At 40.9% G+C, this 25,726-nt stretch overlaps 1 protein-coding gene across 1 annotated transcript; it reads right to left on the minus strand.

Moving 5' to 3' along the window:
- Positions 1 to 795: 795 nt before the first annotated feature.
- LOC132550494 (uncharacterized) lies at positions 796 to 25,497 on the minus strand. Its single transcript, XM_060214564.1, has 12 exons — positions 25,414 to 25,497; positions 24,385 to 24,425; positions 21,436 to 21,476; positions 21,178 to 21,273; positions 20,954 to 21,078; positions 16,891 to 17,005; positions 14,980 to 15,033; positions 5,276 to 5,337; positions 3,990 to 4,148; positions 3,627 to 3,761; positions 1,206 to 1,251; positions 796 to 842 (listed from the first exon to the last, which is right to left on the minus strand). Exons 1-12 carry the CDS (start codon positions 25,495 to 25,497, stop codon positions 796 to 798), a joined length of 1,005 nt encoding a protein of 334 aa, XP_060070547.1.
- Positions 25,498 to 25,726: the final 229 nt, after the last annotated feature.

The following is a 25,726-nucleotide window of genomic DNA, read 5'->3' on the forward strand; positions in this document are numbered from 1 at the left end:
CATGATTGTCTTATTACAGGGAGGTCCATGATTGTCTAATTACAGGGATGTTCATGATTGTCTAATTACAGGGCTGTCCATAATTGTCTAATTACAGGGATGTTCATGATTGTCTAATTACAGGACCGTTCATGATTGTCTAATTACAGGGATGTTCATGATTGTCTTATTACAGGGCTGTCCATAATTGTCTAATTACAGGGCTGTCCATAATTGTCTAATTACAGGGCTGTCCATAATTGTCTAATAACAGGGCTGTTCATGATTGTCTAATTACAGGGCCGTCCGTGATTGTCTAATTACAGGGCTGTCCGTGATTGTCTAATTACAGGGCTGTCCGTGATTGTCTAATTACAGGGATGTCCATGATTGTCTTATTACAGGGATGTTCATGATTGTCTAATTACAGGGCTGTCCGTGATTGTCTAATTACAGGGATGTCCATGATTGTCTAATAACAGGGCTGTTCATGATTGTCTAATTACAGGGCCGTCCGTGATTGTCTAATTACAGGGCTGTTCATGATTGTCTAATTACAGGGCTGTTCATGATTGTCTAATTACAGGGATGTCCATGATTGTTTAATTACAGGGATGTCCATGATTGTCTAATTACAGGGCTGTCCGTGATTGTCTAATTACAGGGCTGTCCGTGATTGTCTAATTACAGGGATGTCCATGATTGTCTTATTACAGGGATGTTCATGATTGTCTAATTACAGGGCTGTCCGTGATTGTCTAATTACAGGGATGTCCATGATTGTCTAATTACAGGACCGTTCATGGTCGTGCTGGTTTAATGAAGTGATCGTTGATATGCCTCAGGGATGCAGTCTAATAGACCTGTTCAAAGAAACACGTGTTTTAATCTGCAAGTCACATCAAATGGTTGTTTTTACAAATGATTGACGTGATTATATACGGTAGGTGATTACTTTTGATCCTTGGAAATTAATTTACATATCGTATATCGATCTTTCATTATCTGATAATAAATGTGCATGTGAAAGTGTAGTTAATGGGATACAAACCCCACTAATTTAACTTTAATAAGTTATGTTTAATTAATTGCTTACGATAACTATAAACCAAAGTAATCCGTAAATCATTTAAAGTAGTCTTCAAAATATGTAAATACATGCAGATCGCTTCACATGGACAGAGATATCTAGAATGTATGGGGCTCAAAACTATTGGCATATTTACCTCTTTCGGCAAGAACTTTTCTACTAAACAGTTTCCCGTAGTATCGCTGAAAAAAACATGGTACAAAGGCGGTAACGGCATTATTCATATTGTAATGATAAATTTTGAAAAACAGCACGCGGTATCAATATGGCATTGTGTAAAGTTATTGGATCCAAAATTTTCTATTCGTAGTTAACACAATTACGACGTTTTAACAAAATCAAACTCAAATTCGATCAAATTAAGGGAAAACATTAACAAAGAAAAAATGTTCTCAGAAAATCTATAACAAGTATAAAGAGAAAATAAGACCGTGTGCTCTGGAAGAGTAAGCGTCCTCTGCTTCCTCAAAGATACCCGCCATGCAAATCTTAGCCAATCGAAGGAAGTTATACCACGTTCCAAAATGAAATGGTTAAAAAACATACTCGCAATATTCAACATTTTGACAACGTAAACCTTTCCCATAATGATAATCGACCAGCATATCTTGGGCCCCTATGTTGTGAGTTTACTGTCAGTTGTCGATATTGGGAACAAGCCTTGAATATCAAATAGACTTTGATATGTAAAAAACCAATGGATTGTGATACTAGAATGTAGCTATCCAGACATGGGAAATTCATACAATGGAATCTTCACGCCTATAACGCAGTTTGATGAGAATATATCCTTGTACGTTTAGTTGTAGTATAAGAACATTTGTTCCTGAAGAGTGGGTGACCTTTTGCTTTAAAGGCAGCACAGGTCGTGACCTTTTCTCGTTATAATATTTCTTTTATACAACAATGGAACGACCTGCATGTAAAATTGTGATGAACAGATCGCACTCGATATCGCACAACCAAATGGCACTGTTCGAAACCAAAACATCGATTGTTCGAAACCAAAACATCGATGGTTCGAAACCAAAACATCGATTGTTCCAAACCAAAACCTCGATTGTTCCAAACCAAAACCTCGATGGTTCGAAACCAAAACATCGATTGTTCCAAACCAAAACCTCGATTGTTCCAAACCAAAACCTCGATTGTTCCAAACCAAAACCTCGATGGTTCGAAACCAAAACCTCGATTGTTCGAAACCAAAACCTCGATTGCTCCAAACCAAAACCTCGATTAATCCAAACCTAAACCTCAATTCGAAAACCTCGATTGTTCCAAACCTAAACCTCGATAGTTCCAATATTCTTAGTCAACCTGCATCCTCCGATACACGACTTTGTAAAACTGTTTCGACACCTATCTCATAGACCGTGATACTGGAACAAGATCCGGAATATCGAATCACGCGGGACATGATAATATTAGAATTCGAGAGCTGTAATGTTTCTGTCTATAAATATGAAATTTATTTGACACATGGCAGTCCTCATACTTATTCAAGTCAGTAAGAAACTGGCGCAGAAGAGTAAGACATGTCGTTCATTTTAAATTGTGAATGGTATGTTCGATGAACATCGACATTTTTAATTTGATTTCAGTATAACAGTATAACAGGGTCTGTGAAATCGTTTACAAAGCATCATACGGTAAATCAATGTGTTGATTTAAAATGATATGAAACTAAATGTAAGTGCGCATCACATAGACACGTGACAAAGTTTATCTACCTGTCTAATCACATAGACACGTGACAAAGTTTATCTACCTGTCTAATCGCTTAGACACGTGACAAAGTTTATCTAACTGTCTAATCACATAGACACGTAACAAAGTTTATCTACCTGTCCAATCACATAGGCACGTGACAAAGTTTATCCATCCGTCTAATCACATAGACACGTGACAATGTTTTTCTACCTGTCTAATCACATAGACACGTGACAAAGTTTATCTACCTGTCTAATCACCTAGACACGTGACAAAGTTTATCCACCTGTCTAATCACATAGGTAAGCGACAAAGTTTATCTACCTGTCTAATCGCATAGACACGTGACAAAGTTTATCTACCTGTCTAATCACCTAGACACGTGACAAAGTTTATCTACCTGTCTAATCACATAGGCACGTGACAATGTTTTTCTACCTGTCTAATCACATAGACACGTGACAAAGTTTATCTACCTGTCTAATCACCTAGACACGTGACAAAGTTTATCCACCTGTCTAATCACATAGGTAAGCGACAAAGTTTATCTACCTGTCTAATCGCATAGACACGTGACAAAGTTTATCTACCTGTCTAATCACCTAGACACGTGACAAAGTTTATCTACCTGTCTAATCACATAGGCACGTGACAAAAATATATCTAAATCTAATCACACACGAGCCCAAGTACGAGACCAATGTATACCTACTGATAATATCACGTAGACACGTGATTAAAGTGTGTCTACTTGCACAAATCTCAATGTCATGTGACCAAAGTGTCTACATTTCTCGTGGACAAGTAACCATAGTTTAGGTCACCAGTAATCACATAGTAAACCTACCTGACCGGTATCACATAGACATGTGACAATAGTGTTGCCAGGTCCCATGCGTCTGGCTACCTGTTGTGCTGCGGACACGTTTAGCCCTGTCGAAGCCCCCACGAACAGACCCTCTTCGTGAAGCAGCCGAAATGTCTGAAAATCAGAATCACAGCACATTTACAGATTGTATTCCGTTTTACTCGGGAACAACGCTTTATTTTTCTTTTTGTGTATATAATTATTTAACTTGTTATAGACCGTCTTTGTTGTTAACTGACTTTACATCGTAATCTTGATGTTTCACTCATATAGAACGATTTAAAATTCACATAAATGTATTATCTATATACATAATTTACTGCACTACTTAGAAACGGTTACCATGGCAACTGCATCAGTGTCCAGTATCGTCATTGCGTCATCAATGGGTGCGTCCTTTAGATTGTTGGTCACTCGACCTTGACCTATGCCCTCTGCTATGGAACTTCCCTCTGACCTCTCTAGTGTTCCATGTTTAATATAGCTGCACAGGACACTTCCCTTGAAAACAATGATAGCCAACAATTTCGATATTACTGTAATTTGATATACATCTAATGCAGTGAGATGACATATCCTATCACAAGTGTCTTATTTCACAATCATCAAAAATCTGGTTTATTTTTCTAGCATGGTATATATCTACAGCACGCTATCTGCCCATCATCATAAACCTGGTTTATTTTTCTAACATGGTATATATTTAAAGCACGCTATCTGCCTGTCATCATAAACCCGGTTTATTTTTCCAACATGGTATATATCTAAAGCACGCTATCTGCCCGTCATCATAAACCTGGTTTATTTTTCTAACATGGTATATCCGGCACGATATCTGTCCGTCATCATAAACCTGGTTTATTTTTCTAACATGGTATATATCTAAAGCACGCTATCTGCCCGTCATTATAAACCTGGTTTATTTTTCTAACTTGGTATATATATCCGTCACGATATATGTCCGTCATCATAAACCTGGTTTATTTTTCTAACATGGTATATATCTAAAGCACGCTATCTGCCTGTCATCGTAAACCTGGTTTATTTTTCTAACGTAGTATATATATCCGGCACGATAACGGTTCACCAGCACGTGATTTCTTCATTATATCACAATTCTACCTTATTTAACTGATGTTGTATCACACTTTGGCACCAGAAAATATTCTCGAAAAATCGTAATGTCAGTTCGAGAAACGAAAGAGATATAAAAAGATAACTCGTGCTCGGAGATTCATTCTGCTGTCTCATTCTTTTGATATTCATATCAATTAAATGTTTGAAATATAAAAAAAACCTTTTCCGTATATTGACTATATTTTTATACAGACTTCAAAGTGTTTAAATTTGATTCAGTGTTTGTCTATGTATATATTAGAATGAGTCAGTTTTAGCGATTTTTACATCACACAGCCATCGTATTGTTAAGATCTATTTGAAGACGTATGCACCAAACGCACGTGTTCATAGCATATTAACTAAAATTAATTTGAGCACAATAAACCATGTCAGTTAAAACTATCATAAATCTCTGTATTGTACGATGAAAGGGTGGTAATGCTTCATATATCACCGACGTACATGTTTAAACAAGCAATGACTCATCGATCTCATCAATAGTATGTTACCTGAGGGTCGGCCAGGAACACCTGTATACCGGGATTCTTTTCCTTGAGGTAGGTACCAACACCTGTACAGACAAACAATGCAGGTTCAGTGCCACCTAGGATGTCTGACAAATGTGGTCACACAACCATACGGAAATAAGATGTTATTCATGATCATATTCTAAAACTCTAATCATTTCAAACAAATTACCTAATTTGCATATCTTAATATTAAATCGAAGGTTGATAAACATGTAATACCACAATGTACTGAAAGCACACAGACAGGTGTTTAAATGTGTATTAATACCAGTAGTTCATAGCTGTCAAATCCACATAGATACATGCACGTGATGCGCTCGTCCATCAATCACCGTCCCTCCCAGGCATCGTAATTCCACTGTTACATAAGCTTTCATCTCGCGCTCAGTGATCACATCAATGGTCCTTACCTGTACGTTTTTATTTTAGTTTTTTGTCATTAATTTTTTAGTAAGGAATTAGAAACGTGAGAAATAATCAAGATGACGTCACTTATTAAAGTAGGATTGGAGTTGTTTACGTTCATAACGTGCTGTGTATGAGAAAAACAAACTGCTTCACGCTTACGGACGACCACATCATTTTTCAAGGGATTGTCATATATCATTTTTAAGCGAAGAAAATTTCATAGAGTTGACGGTGTTTGTATCGCCTGTAATATATCGTGTTAAAAATAATGTAGGTTTTAACTTGGTCTTGTCTGGGGACATTGTCCGATGTCCTTTATACTAAAGGCTATATAGGGGTTGTCGTGTGGCGCAGTGGTAACGCACTCGCTTTCACCTAACCGTCCGGGGTTCGATTCCCGGAATGTTTACAAGTTTACAAGTTTTATTTATCACTCCAGACACACCATAAATGTGTAACAGGAGGTCAATCATAAGATACAATCAGATACATTGTTACATATTGTCTGCAAATAATCAGATACATTATACATAGTGAAATGTGCATACATACCAGCATACATGTAATGCTGCGTGCATACATACATACACACGCACATACATAACATATACCTACATACAATGTATATACATACGTACATACATACATACATACATACATACATACATACATACATACATACAATCATACGTGTACATACATGCCCATACATACTTACATATAATTTTAGATACATACAATTAATTCAGAAATTACTAAGTATTTTTTCTAGTTTTTGTATAAATTTTGTTACTTTCCGAAGTAAAGGGGCATTACAAATAGTGAACATTCCTTTCATTTTCAAAACACTTGGTTGTTGGTAATAGTATTTAGGTAAGTATTTTTGACGTATTTCTTTAATATAGTCGTTTTCACATTGATAAAGGTAATGATGCTCATCGCCAATATTTAAATTACATAATAAACAAATTCTTTCCTGGCGAGGTACACCTGTCCATCTACCAGTTTCGATTTGAGGTTTTTTAATGTAAAACCAATTTTCATGATGTAATACTTACCATAACTTTAGTATGCAAATACAGTACCTACACCCATCTTTGTATCCCAACAACAAAAGATTCAAAAGAAAAACAATCCCGCCCTCCCTACGATCCATGAGCCATCACGGCAGGAACGCAGAGTGATCTCCCTTCCTCTAATAACCTTTATGGCGTAAACCCCACAGAGGGGCAGCCAGGCAGATAAGGAAGAGGGGAGGATAGGGTGGGACTCCATAAAGTTATGGTAAGTATTACATCATGAAAATTGGTTTTACATTAAAAAACCTCAATTTCATTTCAGTAATAATTACCATAACTTTAGTATGCGAATTCGTCTTACCGTAGTGGTGACTAGAAGCCAGGCAGCCCCTTCAGCACAACCAAAGTAGTAGGGAGGGAGAACAGAGTGCTAAAGTGAAGGAAGGGACCTCTCTGTGAAAGAGCAGGTGTACCCACATGCCGCCGTACGGAAAGACATGGCCCGGGGCTAACGAGGAGGCCCAGCCACTGACTATGCCACCACCAAAGGTCCCAATGAATACAGGCCTTCTGAGTGGGAAGCTAGGGATCACAGATAAAAATCTGTTAAGGTATCCCTGCCCTGCCAGAATACTGCAGACATGACCTCCTGAAAGGAGGACTCATTGAGAGAAGGGCCCAGGATGAAGCAAGGGCCCTGACCTCGTGAGACCGCGCTTTCGCTCTCGCCCGAGCCAGATCATCAAAATGCTCGTAAGCATACTAAATCACCTGGCAAACCCACCTGGAAACCGGGATCGAGAGATCAAGATAAAACCTAAGAGCCCGACAAGGACAAAGCAACCTATCTCGCTCCTCCGAGCTAGTCACAGCCAGGATCCTGATGGGATCGTGCGAGAACCCCGGAACCTGATTCTTCGCTAAAAACAACTCTATTCATAGCAAAGCCTCTAATTAGGGCAGAAAGAGAGGAGGACTAACCGATCTCCTTCCTGCCATAACAAGCAAGAACTCTGGCAATAGCTGTACGATAGCCAGCAATAGTGCCAGGTGGCAGATAGCGGTACCTAAACAGAGAGATTAGGAATTCCGCAATCAAATGCAGAGGCTTCGAATGAATAAGCTTCCTTGCCGACACACCAATCACAGAAGATCATCCAACGTGACTGGTAGACGGCAGAAGAGGAAGCCCTGATTGATTGCTCAATGCAATCTGACACCTCTTGAGAAAAGCCTGCCTTGGCGTGGCTTCCAGAGATAGCCTCAGCGCGTGAAGGTGGAGGATCTCTGGTCAAGAGTGTGTCGTTCTGGGCCAAGGCTGGCGAAGGAGATTCGGTCTGGTGGGGAGAGCCAAGGGCTCCTCCACCAGAAACGACAAGAGCTCCTGAAACCAAGCTTGCCTCGGCCACAGAGGGGCTCTCAGAAGTAAGGAGCAGTGATGCTCCCAGAACTTCTGTAGAACCCTGCCCACCAGGTTGAAGGGAGGGAATGCATATGCATACGTCCCTTCCTATTCCAGAGAAAGGGCGTCCACAGCCCACGCCTTACGGTCTGGGACCGGGGAGACGAAGGTTAGCAGCTGGTTGTTCAGGGAAGTGGCAAACAGGTCTATAATAGGTCTGTCCCACGCCTGACAATTCCCCTTGAAAATCAAGGGACACAGCTGCCATTCCGTCAACACCGGCTGGTGGCGCCTGGAGAGTGGCCACCGACACACTCAGCCTGCCAGAAAGATGCTTGACCGCTATGGTCAACTGCATGTCCTGGCAGAGAAGATGGATGTGGATGGAGAGGGCACACAGGACATGAGACCTGGTGGCCCCTGTCTCTCCAGATACGCGACAACTGTTGTCGGTAGCCACACTTTGGACTGCAGGATACCCCTAAAGGACTGCAGAGCCAAATGAACAGTCTCATCTCGAGTACACTGATGTGCTCCGAGAGTTGTTCGCCAGACCACTCCCCCAAGCGGCATTGGCCATCGAGGTAAGCTCACATTCCTGTCATGAACGCGTCCATGAACAGGATCATAGAGGGGATAGGCTTGGTCAGAGGTACCCCGTGGAAAACGTTCTCCTGAATGGTCCACCAGCAAGAGAACTCCCTGACCGACTGGGTAAGCGGGATCCAGGCCTCCTGGATGACGGAACCCAGTCAGACAGGAGGAACATCTGGAGAGGTCCGATGTGAATCCTCCCTAGGGGGACCACATATGCCAAGGAGTTGAGATACCCCAGAAAACTGAGGAACCAATGTACCTGGACAAGCGACCAAGTGATGAAAGTCAGAGCCAGAGCCCTGACCTTCTCAAACTTCTCCAGAGGTGGAAGGGCTAAGCCCCGAACCATGTCAAAATGGTTCCCCAGGAAGAAGAAGTCCTAATATGAAGGAACCTCTCACTTCTCTCTGGAAGGAATGAAGCCGACTCTGAGCAAGAGTTTCAGGACCAGACGAGTGTCCTTCACTAACGATTCCCACACCAAAAGAGGCATGAGGGAGTCGTCGAAATAGATGTGGACGTCTATTCTGCAGGAGTGAAGGAAACACCAGTAGCAACTTGGTGAACACCAAAGGAGCTGTCGTGAGCCCCAAGGGCATCTCTGCCTTGGCAGCATGGTCCCTACTTCCTCCTGGAGCACCCGTGCCCTTTCTGAATCCCGGGGAGGAGGAAAGAAACAAAAACGGCCAGGAGGCGAGGGACGAATCCTGAAGAAGGGGAATACCTAGACCCTCCCTGACCACCGACAAAAGCCCAAGCGTCCTCTGTAATATCCTGCCACTAGGAAAGGAAAGCAGAGAGACGTCCGCCCACAGGGAGTTCCGGATGGGGCAGATCGAGCCCCTGCCAGACCAGAGAATCATCTGCCCACCCGGAGCCTGAGCCTGCAGGAGAAGGACATGAGCCCGGGAATGGAGAACCACCGTCCACCCGGCCATACCCTTCGCCTTTCGCAGCCAAGAAGCAGAAATAGTCAGGAACCCTTCTTCTTGCCCCCAGGAGGTTTCTTACCCTTCCTACCCTTCCCCTTGTTGCCGTTGAAGTGAGGTTGGGACTTGGGCTGTGCAGAAAACTGAGCAGCCGAAGACTTCGCCTTCTTCTTAGGAGGCACTGACCCCTGCGAGGCACTGGCCTTCTCAGCCTGAAACCTCTTCACCAGAAGTGCTGAGGCGACCGAGTCCTCCTTCATATCCTTCTGAACCCAAGGAAGAGCTCCCCTGAACAGGGTAGAGCCCTAGAAGGGGGCATTCAACAAGCGGAAACGGTAGGGTTACTGGACTGGGCGGAATTTCAGAACTGAAAACTGCCTAGCCAACACGGCATTGACGAGCAGAGAACCTGCAAGGCTGCCGTGTCCTGTATGTCGGCTGTTCTGTCTCGGATAACCGACACTCAGGCAAATCGGATACCCTGTAGAGACAAACTGTCAGGAAGTCTATGTATGACAGAACTTGGATGGAGAGGTGCAACATTCTCTCCATCCTGTGGTGCTCTTTGGGATCGAGCACCACCTGGTCCATTGATTTGCCGGGCCAGGCAGCCAGCTGTCTCAACTCCAGCTGTGCTGGTTGAGAGGCCAGATGCCCATCATGTGTGGCATAGTCGGAAGCTGAAGCCTCCGACAATTCACCAACACTGAGCTGCAGACCGACAAACCCGGGAGCACGGGTAGAGAAGGAGTCCTTCTCTAAAACCGGAGCCCGGGCCGTGGCCAGAACCGAAGACATGATATTGCCTTCTGGCAGAGACCGATCTGAGCGAACGGAAGCCCGAGGAGCCACCAGGGAACCCAGAAGGATGGTGGATTCAGGCGCCGACGATGCTGAGGCGGTGGGCAAACCTCCGCCCTGAGAATCCGGGAGATGTTGGCCCGGAGGACCCGCATCCCAGAAAGCACATGCTGAGCCTCGGCTTCAGCAGTCTCAGGGCCATCTTCCCCTTGTGAACCCTCTTGGCCCAGGAGAAAGATGAATGACATCGTCTTCCTCTGCCGAGCCCGCACCCTCGATGTCCATCTCCTCCTCAATAGAGACCGAAGTCCCCTTGGGAGGAACAGGGGCCACCAGAGGAGCCATCTCCGCAGAGGGGAACTCCTCTTTATGGCATTTGGACGCAGCGCGACCAACAGCTGTAGCTGTAGGCTTGGGTCGGAGACCCGAAGCCGACCCCTGGGAACAGGAGACCGACGGGTCCGCGCTGGAGGCGGAAGTCCTTAAGGTCTGGCAAACCTTTATAGGACTGGCCAACAAGGCCCCCGAAGTAGCAGAACATTGGGGGGATTCCGCACTGCTATAACATCTCCTAGAGGAGAGACCAACCCCTATGGGTTCCACGAGTGAAGACCCATGGGGTAAAAACCCAAACCCCTGAGGGAATGGGAACGGTCCAGCGGGCCGGGAGTGACCCCAGAACTGGCCAAGATGGCCTGCCTGAGTCTGGGGCTGGACATCCTGTCCAAAGGACCAGGATGAACCGCCACTCCCACCAGGTGGAAACCCAGACATGTACGGGCTAAGCCCGTAACTGCTGAGTAACTGTTGGTACCCAAAACCATCCGCAGGTTGGCCTGGGCGACCCAGGAATAAGTGCCCGCAGGCACCCCTACTCCCTGAGCCCGGGTGAAAGGGAGACCGGAAACCGGACTCCTGGCCTGAAGCCCCAAACCCTTGGAGGAAAACCCCCTGGGAAACCCTGCACTGGGAAATCTGGATTGGGACGGAAGTCCCAGAGCCAGAAGCCTGTGAGGGTGGGAAAACAGACCCCGCGCTGACACCAGGATTAGTGAACTCAAGTGTCACTAATCCCCGTAGCCACAGACAATCCTGACAAAAAGTCTGTGGCCCCTGAACCTATACCCGAAGGCACAGTTCCGGAGTCAAAGCGGCCCCCACCAACGACGCCACCTGGCGTGCCGAGATCCCTGAAGGAATCAGAGACCTCGACCGGAAGTCCCTTTCCGACGGTAACACCGCCGCCTATCGAGAGCTACCGGCCAATTCGACCCTTGACTGCGCCGAGTCAGGGTCGGGCTGCCCCCCCCACCCCTACTCCAGGACGCACCTGGACAGGGGGAGCCACCCCCTGCTGAAGGGCGGAGCTCGGTGGAACGAGAGCACCCCCAGCAGGAACGCTCTGGTTCAGAACTTCAGGAGGGAGGTCTTAAAAAGCTTACTTCCCTTACCGGAAGAAGAGGACGAATCCCTCTTCCGGCGGAAAGTTAGCTGGAAAGGCATGGGAGCCTAAGCAGCAGACTCCATGTGCAAACAAAGTTCACATAGTGAGGTCTGGCTGTAATGTCGGCAAATGGGACAGGTATCATGGGGTTCCCATTATCTATAGAAATAGGAACATCCATGCGCTGACCCCCGACGTAAACCCGGCACCTTTATCCAGCATCGAAACAATAAAAAATTGTAACAATGAAAACAAGGATAAAAAGTTTTCTAACAATCAAAAAACTACGAACGAGATCATAAAACCTACCGTACGCAGCAAGATTGTACTGCAAAAAAAGAAAACGGTCGTACAAAACGGCCGACAAAGCAGCAAGAAAACAATTTCAACTTCACGAAAATCCGAGTGACGAGACAAGTAGTCACGCACTCGAACACACGGAGGAAAACCACGGCCGGAAACGAAGTTCTCGAACAATCAAAAAACTACGACCGAGAGCACAAAGCCTACCGTACGCAGCAAGATTGCACTGCATAAATAAAACGGCCGTACAACACGGCCGACAAAGCAGCAAGAAAACAAATTCCAACTTCACGCAAATCCGAGCAACGAGACAAGTAGTCACGCACTCGAATACGTGGAGGAAAAAACGGCCGGAAATACGGTCAAAATAAACAAATGACAATACTTAATTTCACAATATAAGTTGGGAGATGGGTTTATAGACTACTAATAGAGTAACAATATACTCAAACGACAATGGCAGTACGAAGAGAAGGAGTAAGAAAAGCACTTAGCTCAGACACCCCCGCACTCGTCGGCAGCCATAAAGGTAAGAGGAAGGGAGATCACTCTGCGTTCCTGCCGTGATGGCTCATGGATCGTAGGGAGGGCGGGATTGTTTTTCTTTTGAATCTTTTGTTGTTGGGATACAAAGATGGGTGTAGGTACTGTATTTGCATACTAAAGTTATGGTAATTATTACTGAAATGAAATGGTAACTTACAATTAGATGTTCTAAATCTACACAATGTTTTTTCTATCTTCTGGGTTTAGTTTAATTAAATAAGTCTCTAATTCCCATTGGCTTTTAAAGATTGAGTAAGTTTCTCCACGTGAAGAAATATCAGTGTCATGGTACCACTTCTGAATAAACTGATCAATTAATCTTTGTTTAACTTTAGACTTCAAAAAGATTCTATCAACAGTATATATATGTTGGTTATTCCATACACTGCTGTATCCAGTGTTATCTAGTATTGACTTTATGGACTTCAACCATTTGAAACCGATTTGATCTTGTGACTGAAGTTTGTTCATTGAATTATAGAGTATACATGATAATTTATTCTCATCTGTAATAATTCTATGCCAAAAAGTCACCATTCGAGTCTTAATATTAATTTCTAGTGGATGACGACCAAGTTCCCCATATAGCATATAATTTGGGGTATTACTTCTTAATTTAAGAATTCTTTTACAAAATTGTAGATGTATTTTTTCAACGCTAGTTACATTCTCGAATCCCCATATTTCACATGCATATAATAGAATAGGTGACACAAGTGAATCAAATAGTTTAAGTTGGATATCAACAGGTAATGGAATATTTCTTATTTTCTTATAGGGATGTGAAAAGGTATGAGGTCACCTGCCCGACCACGTGGGTTTTCCCTGGGTACTCCGGTTTCCTCCCACACTAAGACCCTTCGCGCGCTTCCATCAGAGCCAACAAGAGTGATTAATATAAGTTGGAAAAACTTGCTTCGCAATTGTTGTAAAATAAATAAAGTTTATTATTATAAAGGAATAGATACTGTACCCTTACTTACCAATTCTCTATGACGACATGTAATTTCAGTTTATAGAAATTTAGAAATTCATGAATGAATGATTACAAACCTTCCTCACTTGTTCCTAAAAGTAGGAAGAATCCATATCAGCATCGTTCGATTGATGGCTCGTCTAGAACATTTAACTTTCTTCACAAAGTAAACGACGGTACAAATAGAGTTCCACTGTGGACTACCATATGGCATATTTCGTAGGAAACAACCAACAAAATGCCGACACATTGTCATGGTTCTATAATACGTTCACTGAGACCAGGGTAAAAGATTTACAGGGAGACTGTCTAAGTAAACTGGGGATCGTTACAGAATCCCTAGCTTGATTTGTACAGAATTGTAGTAGTAAGGTTTTACCACAGTCTAGTGTATATCCAGTTGCCTTTCATAGCTGATCTGTCATTATTTCCATGTGAGACGGAACAATTTACCAAAACAGGTCACAAATACCTTATAATTCAATTTCACTTTCAGTTAAACTGACAAGTACTGAGAATGGTATTTGAGCTTAGTATATGATGTACCCATTACAGACTTACATCAATCCTTACCTCGTCGCTCACTGTCAACATATAAACTCCTGTAAGGATCTGAATTTTGTGTGTGTGTGTGTGTGTGTGTGTGTGTGTGTGGCTTACACCTAAATCAACTTATAAATGGACTGGCATGTGTTTATTCCTTTGATAATAAAATGTGACTCACTATATTCTAAGAAGTCCACTATACTATGAACAGAGATATACACAGTCTTCTTTTCATTTCTACGGGGGATACTGTTCTTCTTGTAACGAAAATATCCGCGGGCAAATTTCCAATTATACACACAATTTCCATTCCTACACTAAGTTTTACACCTAGTGATAAGCCAAACAACACACGTCTGTATCACTATGAATCATTGGAACTCGTATGTCATGTATCTGTATCATTTACACTGTACATATATGATCATGAGTTTGATATACACGCTGTTATTGTGTTGTCGTAGTTATCTCCCTTGTTTTTTTGTTCTTGTTTTTATGTATATAAATCTATTTCACAGTAAACCATTGATCAACCTCTTATCTATATAACAAAGTACACTCTATATATAAAGATATACATAGCGTAAATTATCGACAATTAATAGAAAAAGACATTTGTAATTCAGTCGATTTAACATCATTAGATATCAATCCGGCCGTGTTCAAATCTAGATGAGTATGGGTATGTGTGTACTCATTTATGCCTACTTACCTGCAAGCGTACCACCAGTTCCAGTACCGAATACTACAGCGTTCACCTTTCCATCTGTTTGTAAAGTATCGAATGTTAAATCAAAAGTATATAGAAACTATACAGAATATGTCTAGTATAAGTCCCTGGTATAAGTACTTATCAATCAGGACAATAGTCTGAAGTCCCTTTCGATAAGTCTTGCTAAGAAAAGAACATAGCTTATTTACATGTTTATTTTACTAAAATATCTTTGTGAATACATCGAGTTCCCAATAGCACAATGCCAGCCAAGGTTTGAGTAGGCTGTAAATGTAATTGAAATCCGGATTCAGCTAACATGTTCATAAGAAAAGTGATGGCGTAAAAGGACAATACTAGAACTCGCACCTCTTACTATAATATACAATAAGGTTTGATGCGGTACCTTTGGTTCGGTACCAATGATGCGGTACATTTCATAAACCGTTTGCTATTATATTGTTGTCAGATGACCGTTTTTACTTTATATTTCTTTCCCATTTTGCGACATCAAAGTTGTCAACAACGAGTCCAAAATTTAGAAAAATCAATTAAATTGTTACCAAGGTAAACAACACGTCATTACAACTTACCCGTCTGTTGTCAGATCTCACCGTGGTAAACGTCACGTCAGTACAACTTACCCGTCTGTTGTCAGATCTCACCATGGTAAATGTCACGTCAGTACAACTTACCCGTCTGTTTTCAGATGTTAAACGTCACGTCGCTACAACTTACCCGTCTGTTGTCAGATCTCACCATGGTAAACGTCACGTCGCTACAACTTACCCGTTTGTTGTCATATCTCACCATGGTAAACGTCACGTCGCTACAACTTACCCGTCTGTTGTCAGATCTCACCATGGTAAATGTCACGTCATTACAACTTACCCGTCTGTTGTCAGATCTCACAATGGTAAACGTCACGTCGCTACAACTTATCCGTCTGTTGTCAGATCTCACCATGGTAAACGTCACGTCAGTACAACTTACCCGTCTGTTGTCAGATCTCAACATGGTAAACGTCACGTCGCTACAACTTACCCGTCTGTTGTCAGATCTCACCATGGTAAATGTCACGTCATTACAACTTACCCGTCTGTTGTCAGATCTCACAATGGTAAATGTCACGTCGCTACAACTTACCCGTCTGTTGTCAGATCTCACCATGGTAAACGTCACGTCGCTAAAACTTACCCGTCTGTTGTCAGATCTCAACATGGTAAACGTCACGTCAGTACAACTTACCCGTCTGTTGTCAGATCTCACCATGGTAAATGTCACGTCGCTAAAACTTACCCGTCTGTTGTCAGATCTCAACATGGTAAACGTCACGTCGCTACAACTTACCCGTCTGTTGTCAGATCTCACCATGGTAAACGTCACGTCGCTACAACTTACCCGTCTGTTGTCAGATCTCACCATGGTAAACGTCACGTCGCTACAACTTACCCGTCTGTTGCCATATCTCAACATGGTAAATGTCACGTCAGTACAACTTACCCGTCTGTTGTCAGATCTCACCATGGTAAATGTCACGTCAGTACAACTTACCCGTCTGTTGTCAGATCTCACCATGGTAAATGTCACGTCAGTACAACTTACCCGTCTGTTGTCAGATCTCACCATGGTAAATGTCACGTCAGTACAACTTACCCGTCTGTTGTCAGATCTCACCATGGTAAATGTCACGTCAGTACAACTTACCCGTCTGTTGTCAGATCTCACCATGGTAAATGTCACGTCGCTAAAACTTACCCGTCTGTTGTCAGATCTCAACATGGTAAACGTCACGTCGCTACAACTTACCCGTCTGTTGTCAGATCTCACCATGGTAAACGTCACGTCGCTACAACTTACCCGTCTGTTGTCAGATCTCACCATGGTAAACGTCACGTCGCTACAACTTACCCGTCTGTTGCCATATCTCTGGTCCAGTAGTCTCTATATGGGCCCTTTTATTGGCTGTGTTGTCAAACTGGTTAGTCCATACGGCGTTACTGAGACTTTGTGCATATCTATCGGCCTAATGATAATAGTATTACTATTATTATTATTGCAATCGTTACGGCCCGTAAACACATGAAAGATCATTAGGACCATCAACCGGTGAAGCACATTGTAATCCAAAATGGAAATAACATCAAGCTAACTACAAGGTGAAAGACAAATGCTAAAAATCTGAAATGGTTATATCATCACGAATTATTAAAATGGTAGTCATAGTCTGAAATATAGGCTAACATCATTCAGATATCACACAATTTTATAAATCTCAACAGTTTCAAAAAGGGTCTTTAGACTTGTAACGTTACGATAAAAAATTCTAGAATAAACGTAATGTCCACATCCAGTCAAGTTATATCCTGATTATAAGCAATTTTTGTTTAAATAACACAAACAGATTACCAATGACTGGTTAGATGAACAAAGAGGAACCCATGGCATGCATCCCTCTGAGTGATCAGTATAACAATAAATACTATATGTCACCGAGGTCCTTAATATAACTATCTATCCACGGGTCAAATCCTTTCCAATGACAAGATTAGGATTGGTTCAGTAAGATGAATGAAATATGACACCGGAGATTATTAAAACTGGCCAAGAAAACCAGTTGTACGTAATGACGACCTTCGTTTTAATAAATGTCTTCATTTATCATTTAAAGGAATTCAGCTAGATTTTCTGTATATGCTGTTTCTGTTTGATCAGATTATTTGTTAATGTTACATAAATGTGAACGACCTTTAAACAACGATATATAATAACCCACAAATTTCATGGTGGATTATAATGGTATGGAAACATGCTTGGCGGGACGTCTTCCCAACCGTCCATAACACCAACAACAAATACACACACATCACCATACACTACAACCGTCCATAACAACAACAACAAATACACACACATCACCATACACTACAACCGTCCATAACAACAAATACACACACATCACCATACACTACAACCGTCCATAACAACAAATACACACACATCACCATACACTACAACCGTCCATAACACCAACAACAAATACACACACATCACCATACACTACAACCGTCCATAACACCAACAACAAATACACACACATCACCATACACTACAACCGTCCATAACAACAACAACAAATACACACACATCACCATACACTACAACCGTCCATAACAACAACAACAAATACACACACATCACCATACACTACAACCGTCCATAACACCAACAAATACACACACATCACCATACACTACAACCGTCCATAACAACAACAAATACACACACATCACCGTACACCACAACCGTCTATAACACCAACAACAAATACACACACATCACCATACACCACAACCGTCCATAACACCAACAACAAATACACACACATCACCATACACTACAACCGTCCATAACAAATACACACACAACAAATACACACACATACACACACACATACATACACACACACCGTCCATAACAACAACAAATACACACACATCACCATACACTACAACCGTCCATAACAACAACAAATACACACACATCACCATACACCACAACCGTCCATAACAACAAATACACACACATCACCATACACTACAACCGTCCATAACAACAACAAATACACACACATCACCATACACTACAACCGTCCATAACAACAACAACAAATACACACACATCACCATACACTACAACCGTCCATAACAACAACAACAAATACACACACATCACCATACACTACAACCGTCCATAACACCAACAACAAATACACACACATCACCATACACTACAACCGTCCATAACAACAACAACAAATACACACACATCACCATACACTACAACCGTCCATAACACCAACAACAAATACACACACATCACCATACACTACAACCGTCCATAACAACAAATACACACACATCACCATACACTACAACCGTCCATAACACCAACAACAAATACACACACATCACCATACACTACAACCGTCCATAACAACAAATACACAACAAATACACACACATCAACATACACTACAACCGTCCATAACAACAACAACAAATACACACACATCACCATACACTACAACCGTCCATAACAACAACAACAAATACACACACATCACCATACACTACAACCGTCCATAACAACAACAACAAATACACACACATCACCATACACTACAACCGTCCATAACACCAACAAATACACACACATCACCATACACTACAACCGTCCATAACACCAACAACAAATACACACACATCACCATACACTACAACCGTCCAAAACAAAAACAACAAATACACACACATCACCATACACTACAACCGTCCATAACACCAACAACAAAAACACACACATCACCATACACAACAACCGACCAGAACAACAACAAATACACACACATCAACATACACTACAACCGTCCATAACACCAACAACAAATACACACACATCACCATACACTACAACCGTCCATACACAACAACTTACACACTAATCTACATACTCTACTACCGTCCATAACAACAACAAATACACACACATCACCATACACTACAACCGTCCATAACACCAACAACAAATACACACACATCACCATACACTACAACCGTCCATAACAACAAATACACACACATCACCATACACTACAACCGTCCATAACAACAACAAATACACACACATCACCATACACTACAACCGTCCATAACAACAAAAACAAATACACACACATCACCATACACTACAACCGTCCATAACACAACAACAAATACACACACACACATACAAATACATACACTACAACCGTCCATAACAACAACAAATACACACACATCACCATACACTACAACCGTCCATAACACCAACAACAAATACACACACATCACCATACACTACAACCGTCCATAACAACAACAAATACACACACATCACCATACACTACAACCGTCCATAACAACAACAACAAATACACACACATCACCATACACTACAACCGTCCAAAACAAAAACAACAAATACACACACATCACCATACAACAACAAATACACACACATACACACACACCATACACTACAACCGTCCATAAACAACAACAAATACACACACATCACCATACACAAATACACACACATCACCATACACTACAACCGTCCATAACACAACAACAAATACACACACATCACCATACACTACAACCGTCCACAACAACAAATACACACACATCACCATACACTACAACCGTCCATAACAACAAATACACACACATCACCATACACTACAACCGTCCATAACAACAACAAATACACACACATCACCATACAGTCCATAACAACAACAAATACACACACATCACCATACACTACAACCGTCCATAACAACAAATACACACACATCACCATACACTACAACCGTCCATAACACCAACAACAAATACACACACATCACCATACACTACAACCGTCCATAACAACAACAACAAATACACACACATCACCATACACTACAACCGTCCATACACACACAACAACAAATACACACACATCACTACATACACTACACACACGTACAACCGTCCATAACACCAACAACAAATACATAACAACAACAAATACACACACATCACCATACACTACAACCGTCCATAACAACAACAAATACACACACATCACCATACACTACAACCGTCCATAACAACAACAAATACACACACATCACCATACACTACAACCGTCCATAACAACAACAACAAATACACACACATCACCATACACTACAACCGTCCATAACAACAACAAATACACACACATCACCATACACTACAACCGTCCATAACAACAACAAATACACACACATCACCATACACTACAACCGTCCATAACACCAACAAATACACACACATCTGTGATTGGGTAATCATTTATCGCTATTCTCACCTGTGACTGGATAATCACTTGTGGCTGATCTCACCTGTGATTGGTTATTTGGCATGTAAATGACACATTTGTAACCGAGAGCAAGACAAATGTGTGCTAGTCCGATCCCAGTATTTCCGGCTGTTCCTTCTACCACCGTGCCTCCCGGTTTTAATAGACCTAGATATGAAATGTTGAAAGGTAACTTTGTGTCATTTACAATTTAAAATACTGATGGATAGACTTGATAATTACTAGAAATACTGAAAGAGACGTCACCTTTTTCTTCAGCATCCTTAATGAGGAACAATGCTGCCCTGTCTTTCACGGAGCCTCCACCGTTACAGAACTCTGCTTTGGCCAGGATCTCGCAACCTTTCAAATCAGTAACATGTATTACAATGTACGTTTCAAGTAGTTTGAAGCGATAAATTATTGTGTGTGATAGGAAACTTTGATAAGTACGTACATGTTTAAACAGGAAATCCGAGATCGTAAAATTATAGACAAGTTACATTTTTAAACTAAGTATATTACCTGTTTCGTCACTGAGCTTATTCAACCGGATCAGTGGTGTTCTGTAATTTAGAAAAAAAAAGTAAACATATAAATTAATAAATAAGTAAATATTCTACTCAACTGTTCCGTTTATCGATAATTAAAAATAGGCTGACGAAGTCGAAATTCTATACCATTATTGATGAAACGCCAACAAAATAATGAACAAAGACACGTGTAAAGGAGATTGAGATAATGTGCTCTGGAAAATGAAGAGATAATACTGGCTTTCAAAAGTCTGGCCCAGTCTAAGAAATATCACATTTTGAAATTGAAAGCACGTTTACAAGGACGAAATCAGTTTGTGTATAAAAAAAATGACGTAAAAACATCTAAGACGGGAAATAGGAAAGTATCCCAACAGATCGCGACAGCGTTGACGAAACTTTCTCATTTACACATATCTCTCGAAAGCCCGACTTGTTTTCCCCCAGTCAGGTGTCGGCCCCTATCACGGATATCGTGATAGCTGGACATGGGCTTTGAATATCGAATTAACTGTGACATGTAAACAATATAATCCAGAAATATATTAACGATACGATATTAAAGTGATAAGATCACAGTGTACTGAGAAAACGATCAAACCTTGTCTGTTGTGGCCTTACTTTAGAATTGTGGAGGGTAAATCCAGGGGACCTGATCAATACATTTGTCGTTCAATGAAAAGGACATTAACGATATAATTAATGCATTAGAGTGATTTAGCGAGGGTTTTGATGTACAGATTCTACAAAAGACCAACAAGTGAATGGCATCTTAAAATAAAATCAGAAGTGAGATACAGCATTGCCAAAAAATGAACTAAACTGAATCATACACACACGCATATTAAAAATAAGAAGTCCGCCAACAGAGTAGGACAGTCAATACGCTTTGGTGTGTCAAACATGTCTCGGCAGATCTTACCGTCTAATTCATCAAACGTTTCATTCGCAGTGTATGTTCACTTTAGACGTAGTTCCCTAACACACGCCTTAATGAGATAATCATATAATTGTTGTTTTGGAAAGAAAACATTCCTTTCTGCTTTAGATTAGAGTAGGTTATTATACAGTTTTGAAAATGCCCTTATCGATGAAATAACGGATGTTCCAGATGAATCAAAATGTATTTCTGGAGTTCTTTTAAAATTCCCATCCCGTTTACTCCACATATGGATTTTACGGTGTCACCCTAGCTCCAACGGTACAACGGATGGTAGAAAAAAAAAACTCGCATGTAGGTTTGTTTGAACAATTACACGCGACAGCAAAGAAGTGCGTTTATACGGATTTTGTGATGTTTATCAATCTAAAACAAGCGAGGAAGGTCCGTATTATTATTAACCGGTATTCCCAAAGAGTCTGGTCTTATTAAGGAAAGTTTGCCTGTTGATTCCATTGATAAATACATTTTTCTTATTGGAGGAGGTGCCATTACTTACTTGGACTGACAAAGATTCTCATGGCAGGTGTCGTCGATGAAGCAGACGCTTACCTTTCCGCAACACCACGAGTAAATCTCACTTTGTTCATATTTTGCTGGACATGATGCTGGATGTATTTAATATTGGTTAGTGTGGATGTTGGTTCCGTTGTATTCCTTGTTCTCGATTGAGACATTACTTACTTGGAAGCAGAAGACGTTTACTCTTCCGGAACACCTGGTCTTTTATGGCATTTGAGTTTGTATTATGATTGTGTTGCCATGTTGGCATTTTCTCGATGTTTTTTGTCTTAGTTTTATTGACATTTTGGCATTTTCTTTTATTTTGTGTTTTGATAAATTGGATGATGTGTAGGTAGAGTTAGTTTGGTTATCAACAAAATGTAATTATTGTAAGAAACAGGAAAATATACTGAGATCTAAATCAAAATAATTAGAAAGGAAAATTTTTTTTCAAAAATGAATAATCAGTTTTATTTTAGCCGCGTTATTTGATTGTATCATTGAATGTAATTAGACAATGTTTCGATGTTACCAACGACGGTTTAATAATTTGTTTCTGTGTTGGAAATATGTTCTCCACAACTTCAATGTATATAGATGTACTCTGTATATCACTATATAATAGACTTTACATATAATGTATATAGATGTACTTTGTATTTCACTATATAACAGTGTTTACATACAAGGACCAAAATATCAGACAACTAATCTGACAGATATTGATGTCTGGTCTTGAAAAACGGTCTAGAAAGATTAGCTTTGTTAGGCCGAATTTGCTGAAGGACATCTGGAATTGATCTTAAGTCGTTTAAACTGTTGCCGTGTTTGTTTGTAAAAGTTTGCTTTCTGAAAGACAGTAGGAGACAAGATGTATGTAGTTAACATATAACAGTTAAGATACAGTAGTATACAGCAAAGGTATAGGACACGGTAGGTAGCAAGCATTAGGCATTATTATACCACTGAACATTTCTCAAGGGATCTTATCCTCTTTCTAAACAATATTGTACCAGGGACCAATACACCTGAGATCTTATCTTCTTTCTAAACAATATTGTACCAGGGAACAATACACTTCAGATCTTATCCTCTTCCTAAACCGTTTTTTACTTGGCATCACCGATGAGACACATAAGGAAGATACAGCTGTAGAATCCGTTAAGTTAGTTGTCTTGCTGTACTGTAAATTTGTATTAAAGGGTGCTGTTCACCCGTGAGTCTTTTCTACAACGATTTCCCAAACATCTGTGTTGGAAAGACAGGGCTATTTTCTATATCTGAATTTTTGTGGTTTGTCCTTGTCGCAGGTTAATGGTGTAGAATTTTACTACTCCACTTCATTTCAAGAGAATTTAACTTAAATGATTTGCGACGTTGCTGTCCAACATCGCCACTATTTAGATAGCACTGGTTGTAGTAATTATCGTAATATCAAGCTTAAATGTTTCCTTATATAAACATAGAAACAGACAAGTAATTAGGGTGTGTATATACCTTCCAACCATGCCCACGAGTCCATGTCTGATGGCGGTATCCTGCAGAGAAATGTAATACAGAGGATGAGTAATGGTGAATTTGTACATACATATACAAATGTATATACTACTATATGTACAACTGTATATACATAAAGAAAACATGAACTGGGACCAAAAACAAAGTTGCTCTCCATAGGCTCACTGGCTTGTCCTTCTTCACTCTCGCCAAAACGCAGTTAATATTCTAAGACACTGATCATGAATTCTATTTATCCTGCAACATTGATTGAAAATCAGAGTATTGAAACTGAAACAGTTTTGTTGTTCAATCTGTGTTAATTGCCTAATGACGGACGCCAAAATAATTGCTCGCGAAAATATAGTTCCGAACTTCAGAGGATAAAACAGCGACTTTGTGAATTTTCATTAGAAAATTTAAAATCGCTTATTTCAACAACTTTTTAAATGTTTAAACGTAATATTTAAGTATGTTCAGAAAGTCAATTTGTCGAATCAATGCACGTGCTAAAATACAGCTGTTTTTTATCACTGTCGAATAGAGCAAAAACACGTGACACCCGCCACATATGCTTTTGCTATTTTTATGAAAAATTCGGAGTTTACACCAATTTGAGTATATATATATATATATATATGTGAGACTGCAAATATGATATCATAGTGCCAGCATTATCAAACCAACAGAGCGTTATATAACAGACATGCACATTAGAAATAAAAATATCCTGGTGTAAATTTGGTATTTCAAATAAATCAAACTTTACCCAGTATATTTTCGAATCGACCTATGAGATATTTAAAGTCTGCCATTTCCTTTAAATTGTTTTCTTATCTATAGATACAATACCGACATGTCCATCCTAAATTTATGTACATATGTAAACAATATCCCCGCCGGTACCCTACAGGACCACCTGTCGGCCACGCGTTCTGATTTGTGACACGCACCGGTATATCTATTTGGGTAATGGAAGTATTCTACAGTAACTTATGTATTAGCGTAGTGGTTTAAGGTATAACTTACCTGTGATAATTGTTTGGAACCCCTGATCACTTTTGATGAGATCAGACACCTGCAAAATAACGAGGATTTCCCGAGAGCTGCCATCTCGGAACCTCCTTCCTAAGGTAAAAGGTCGAAAGCACCGTAACCTGCAGTTGTCTTAGTTGTCTGAAAGCTTAATACTATCCCGATAACGCCCGTAAAGGCACGTTGTTCATAACCGGGACAGTTCGGCGAATATCGGAATAGCCCGGAAAAGCAAACAAAACTATATGCCTCCTCAAACTTCGATGCGAAGATAAGCTAACAGATTTTGGAAACGTTTTGTCGGCAG

The sequence above is a fragment of the Ylistrum balloti genome, unplaced genomic scaffold (genome assembly GCF_031769215.1).
Source record: "Ylistrum balloti isolate Yb309-2 unplaced genomic scaffold, AGI_CSIRO_Ybal_v1 Utg370126, whole genome shotgun sequence".
NCBI lineage: Eukaryota > Metazoa > Mollusca > Bivalvia > Pectinida > Pectinidae > Ylistrum > Ylistrum balloti.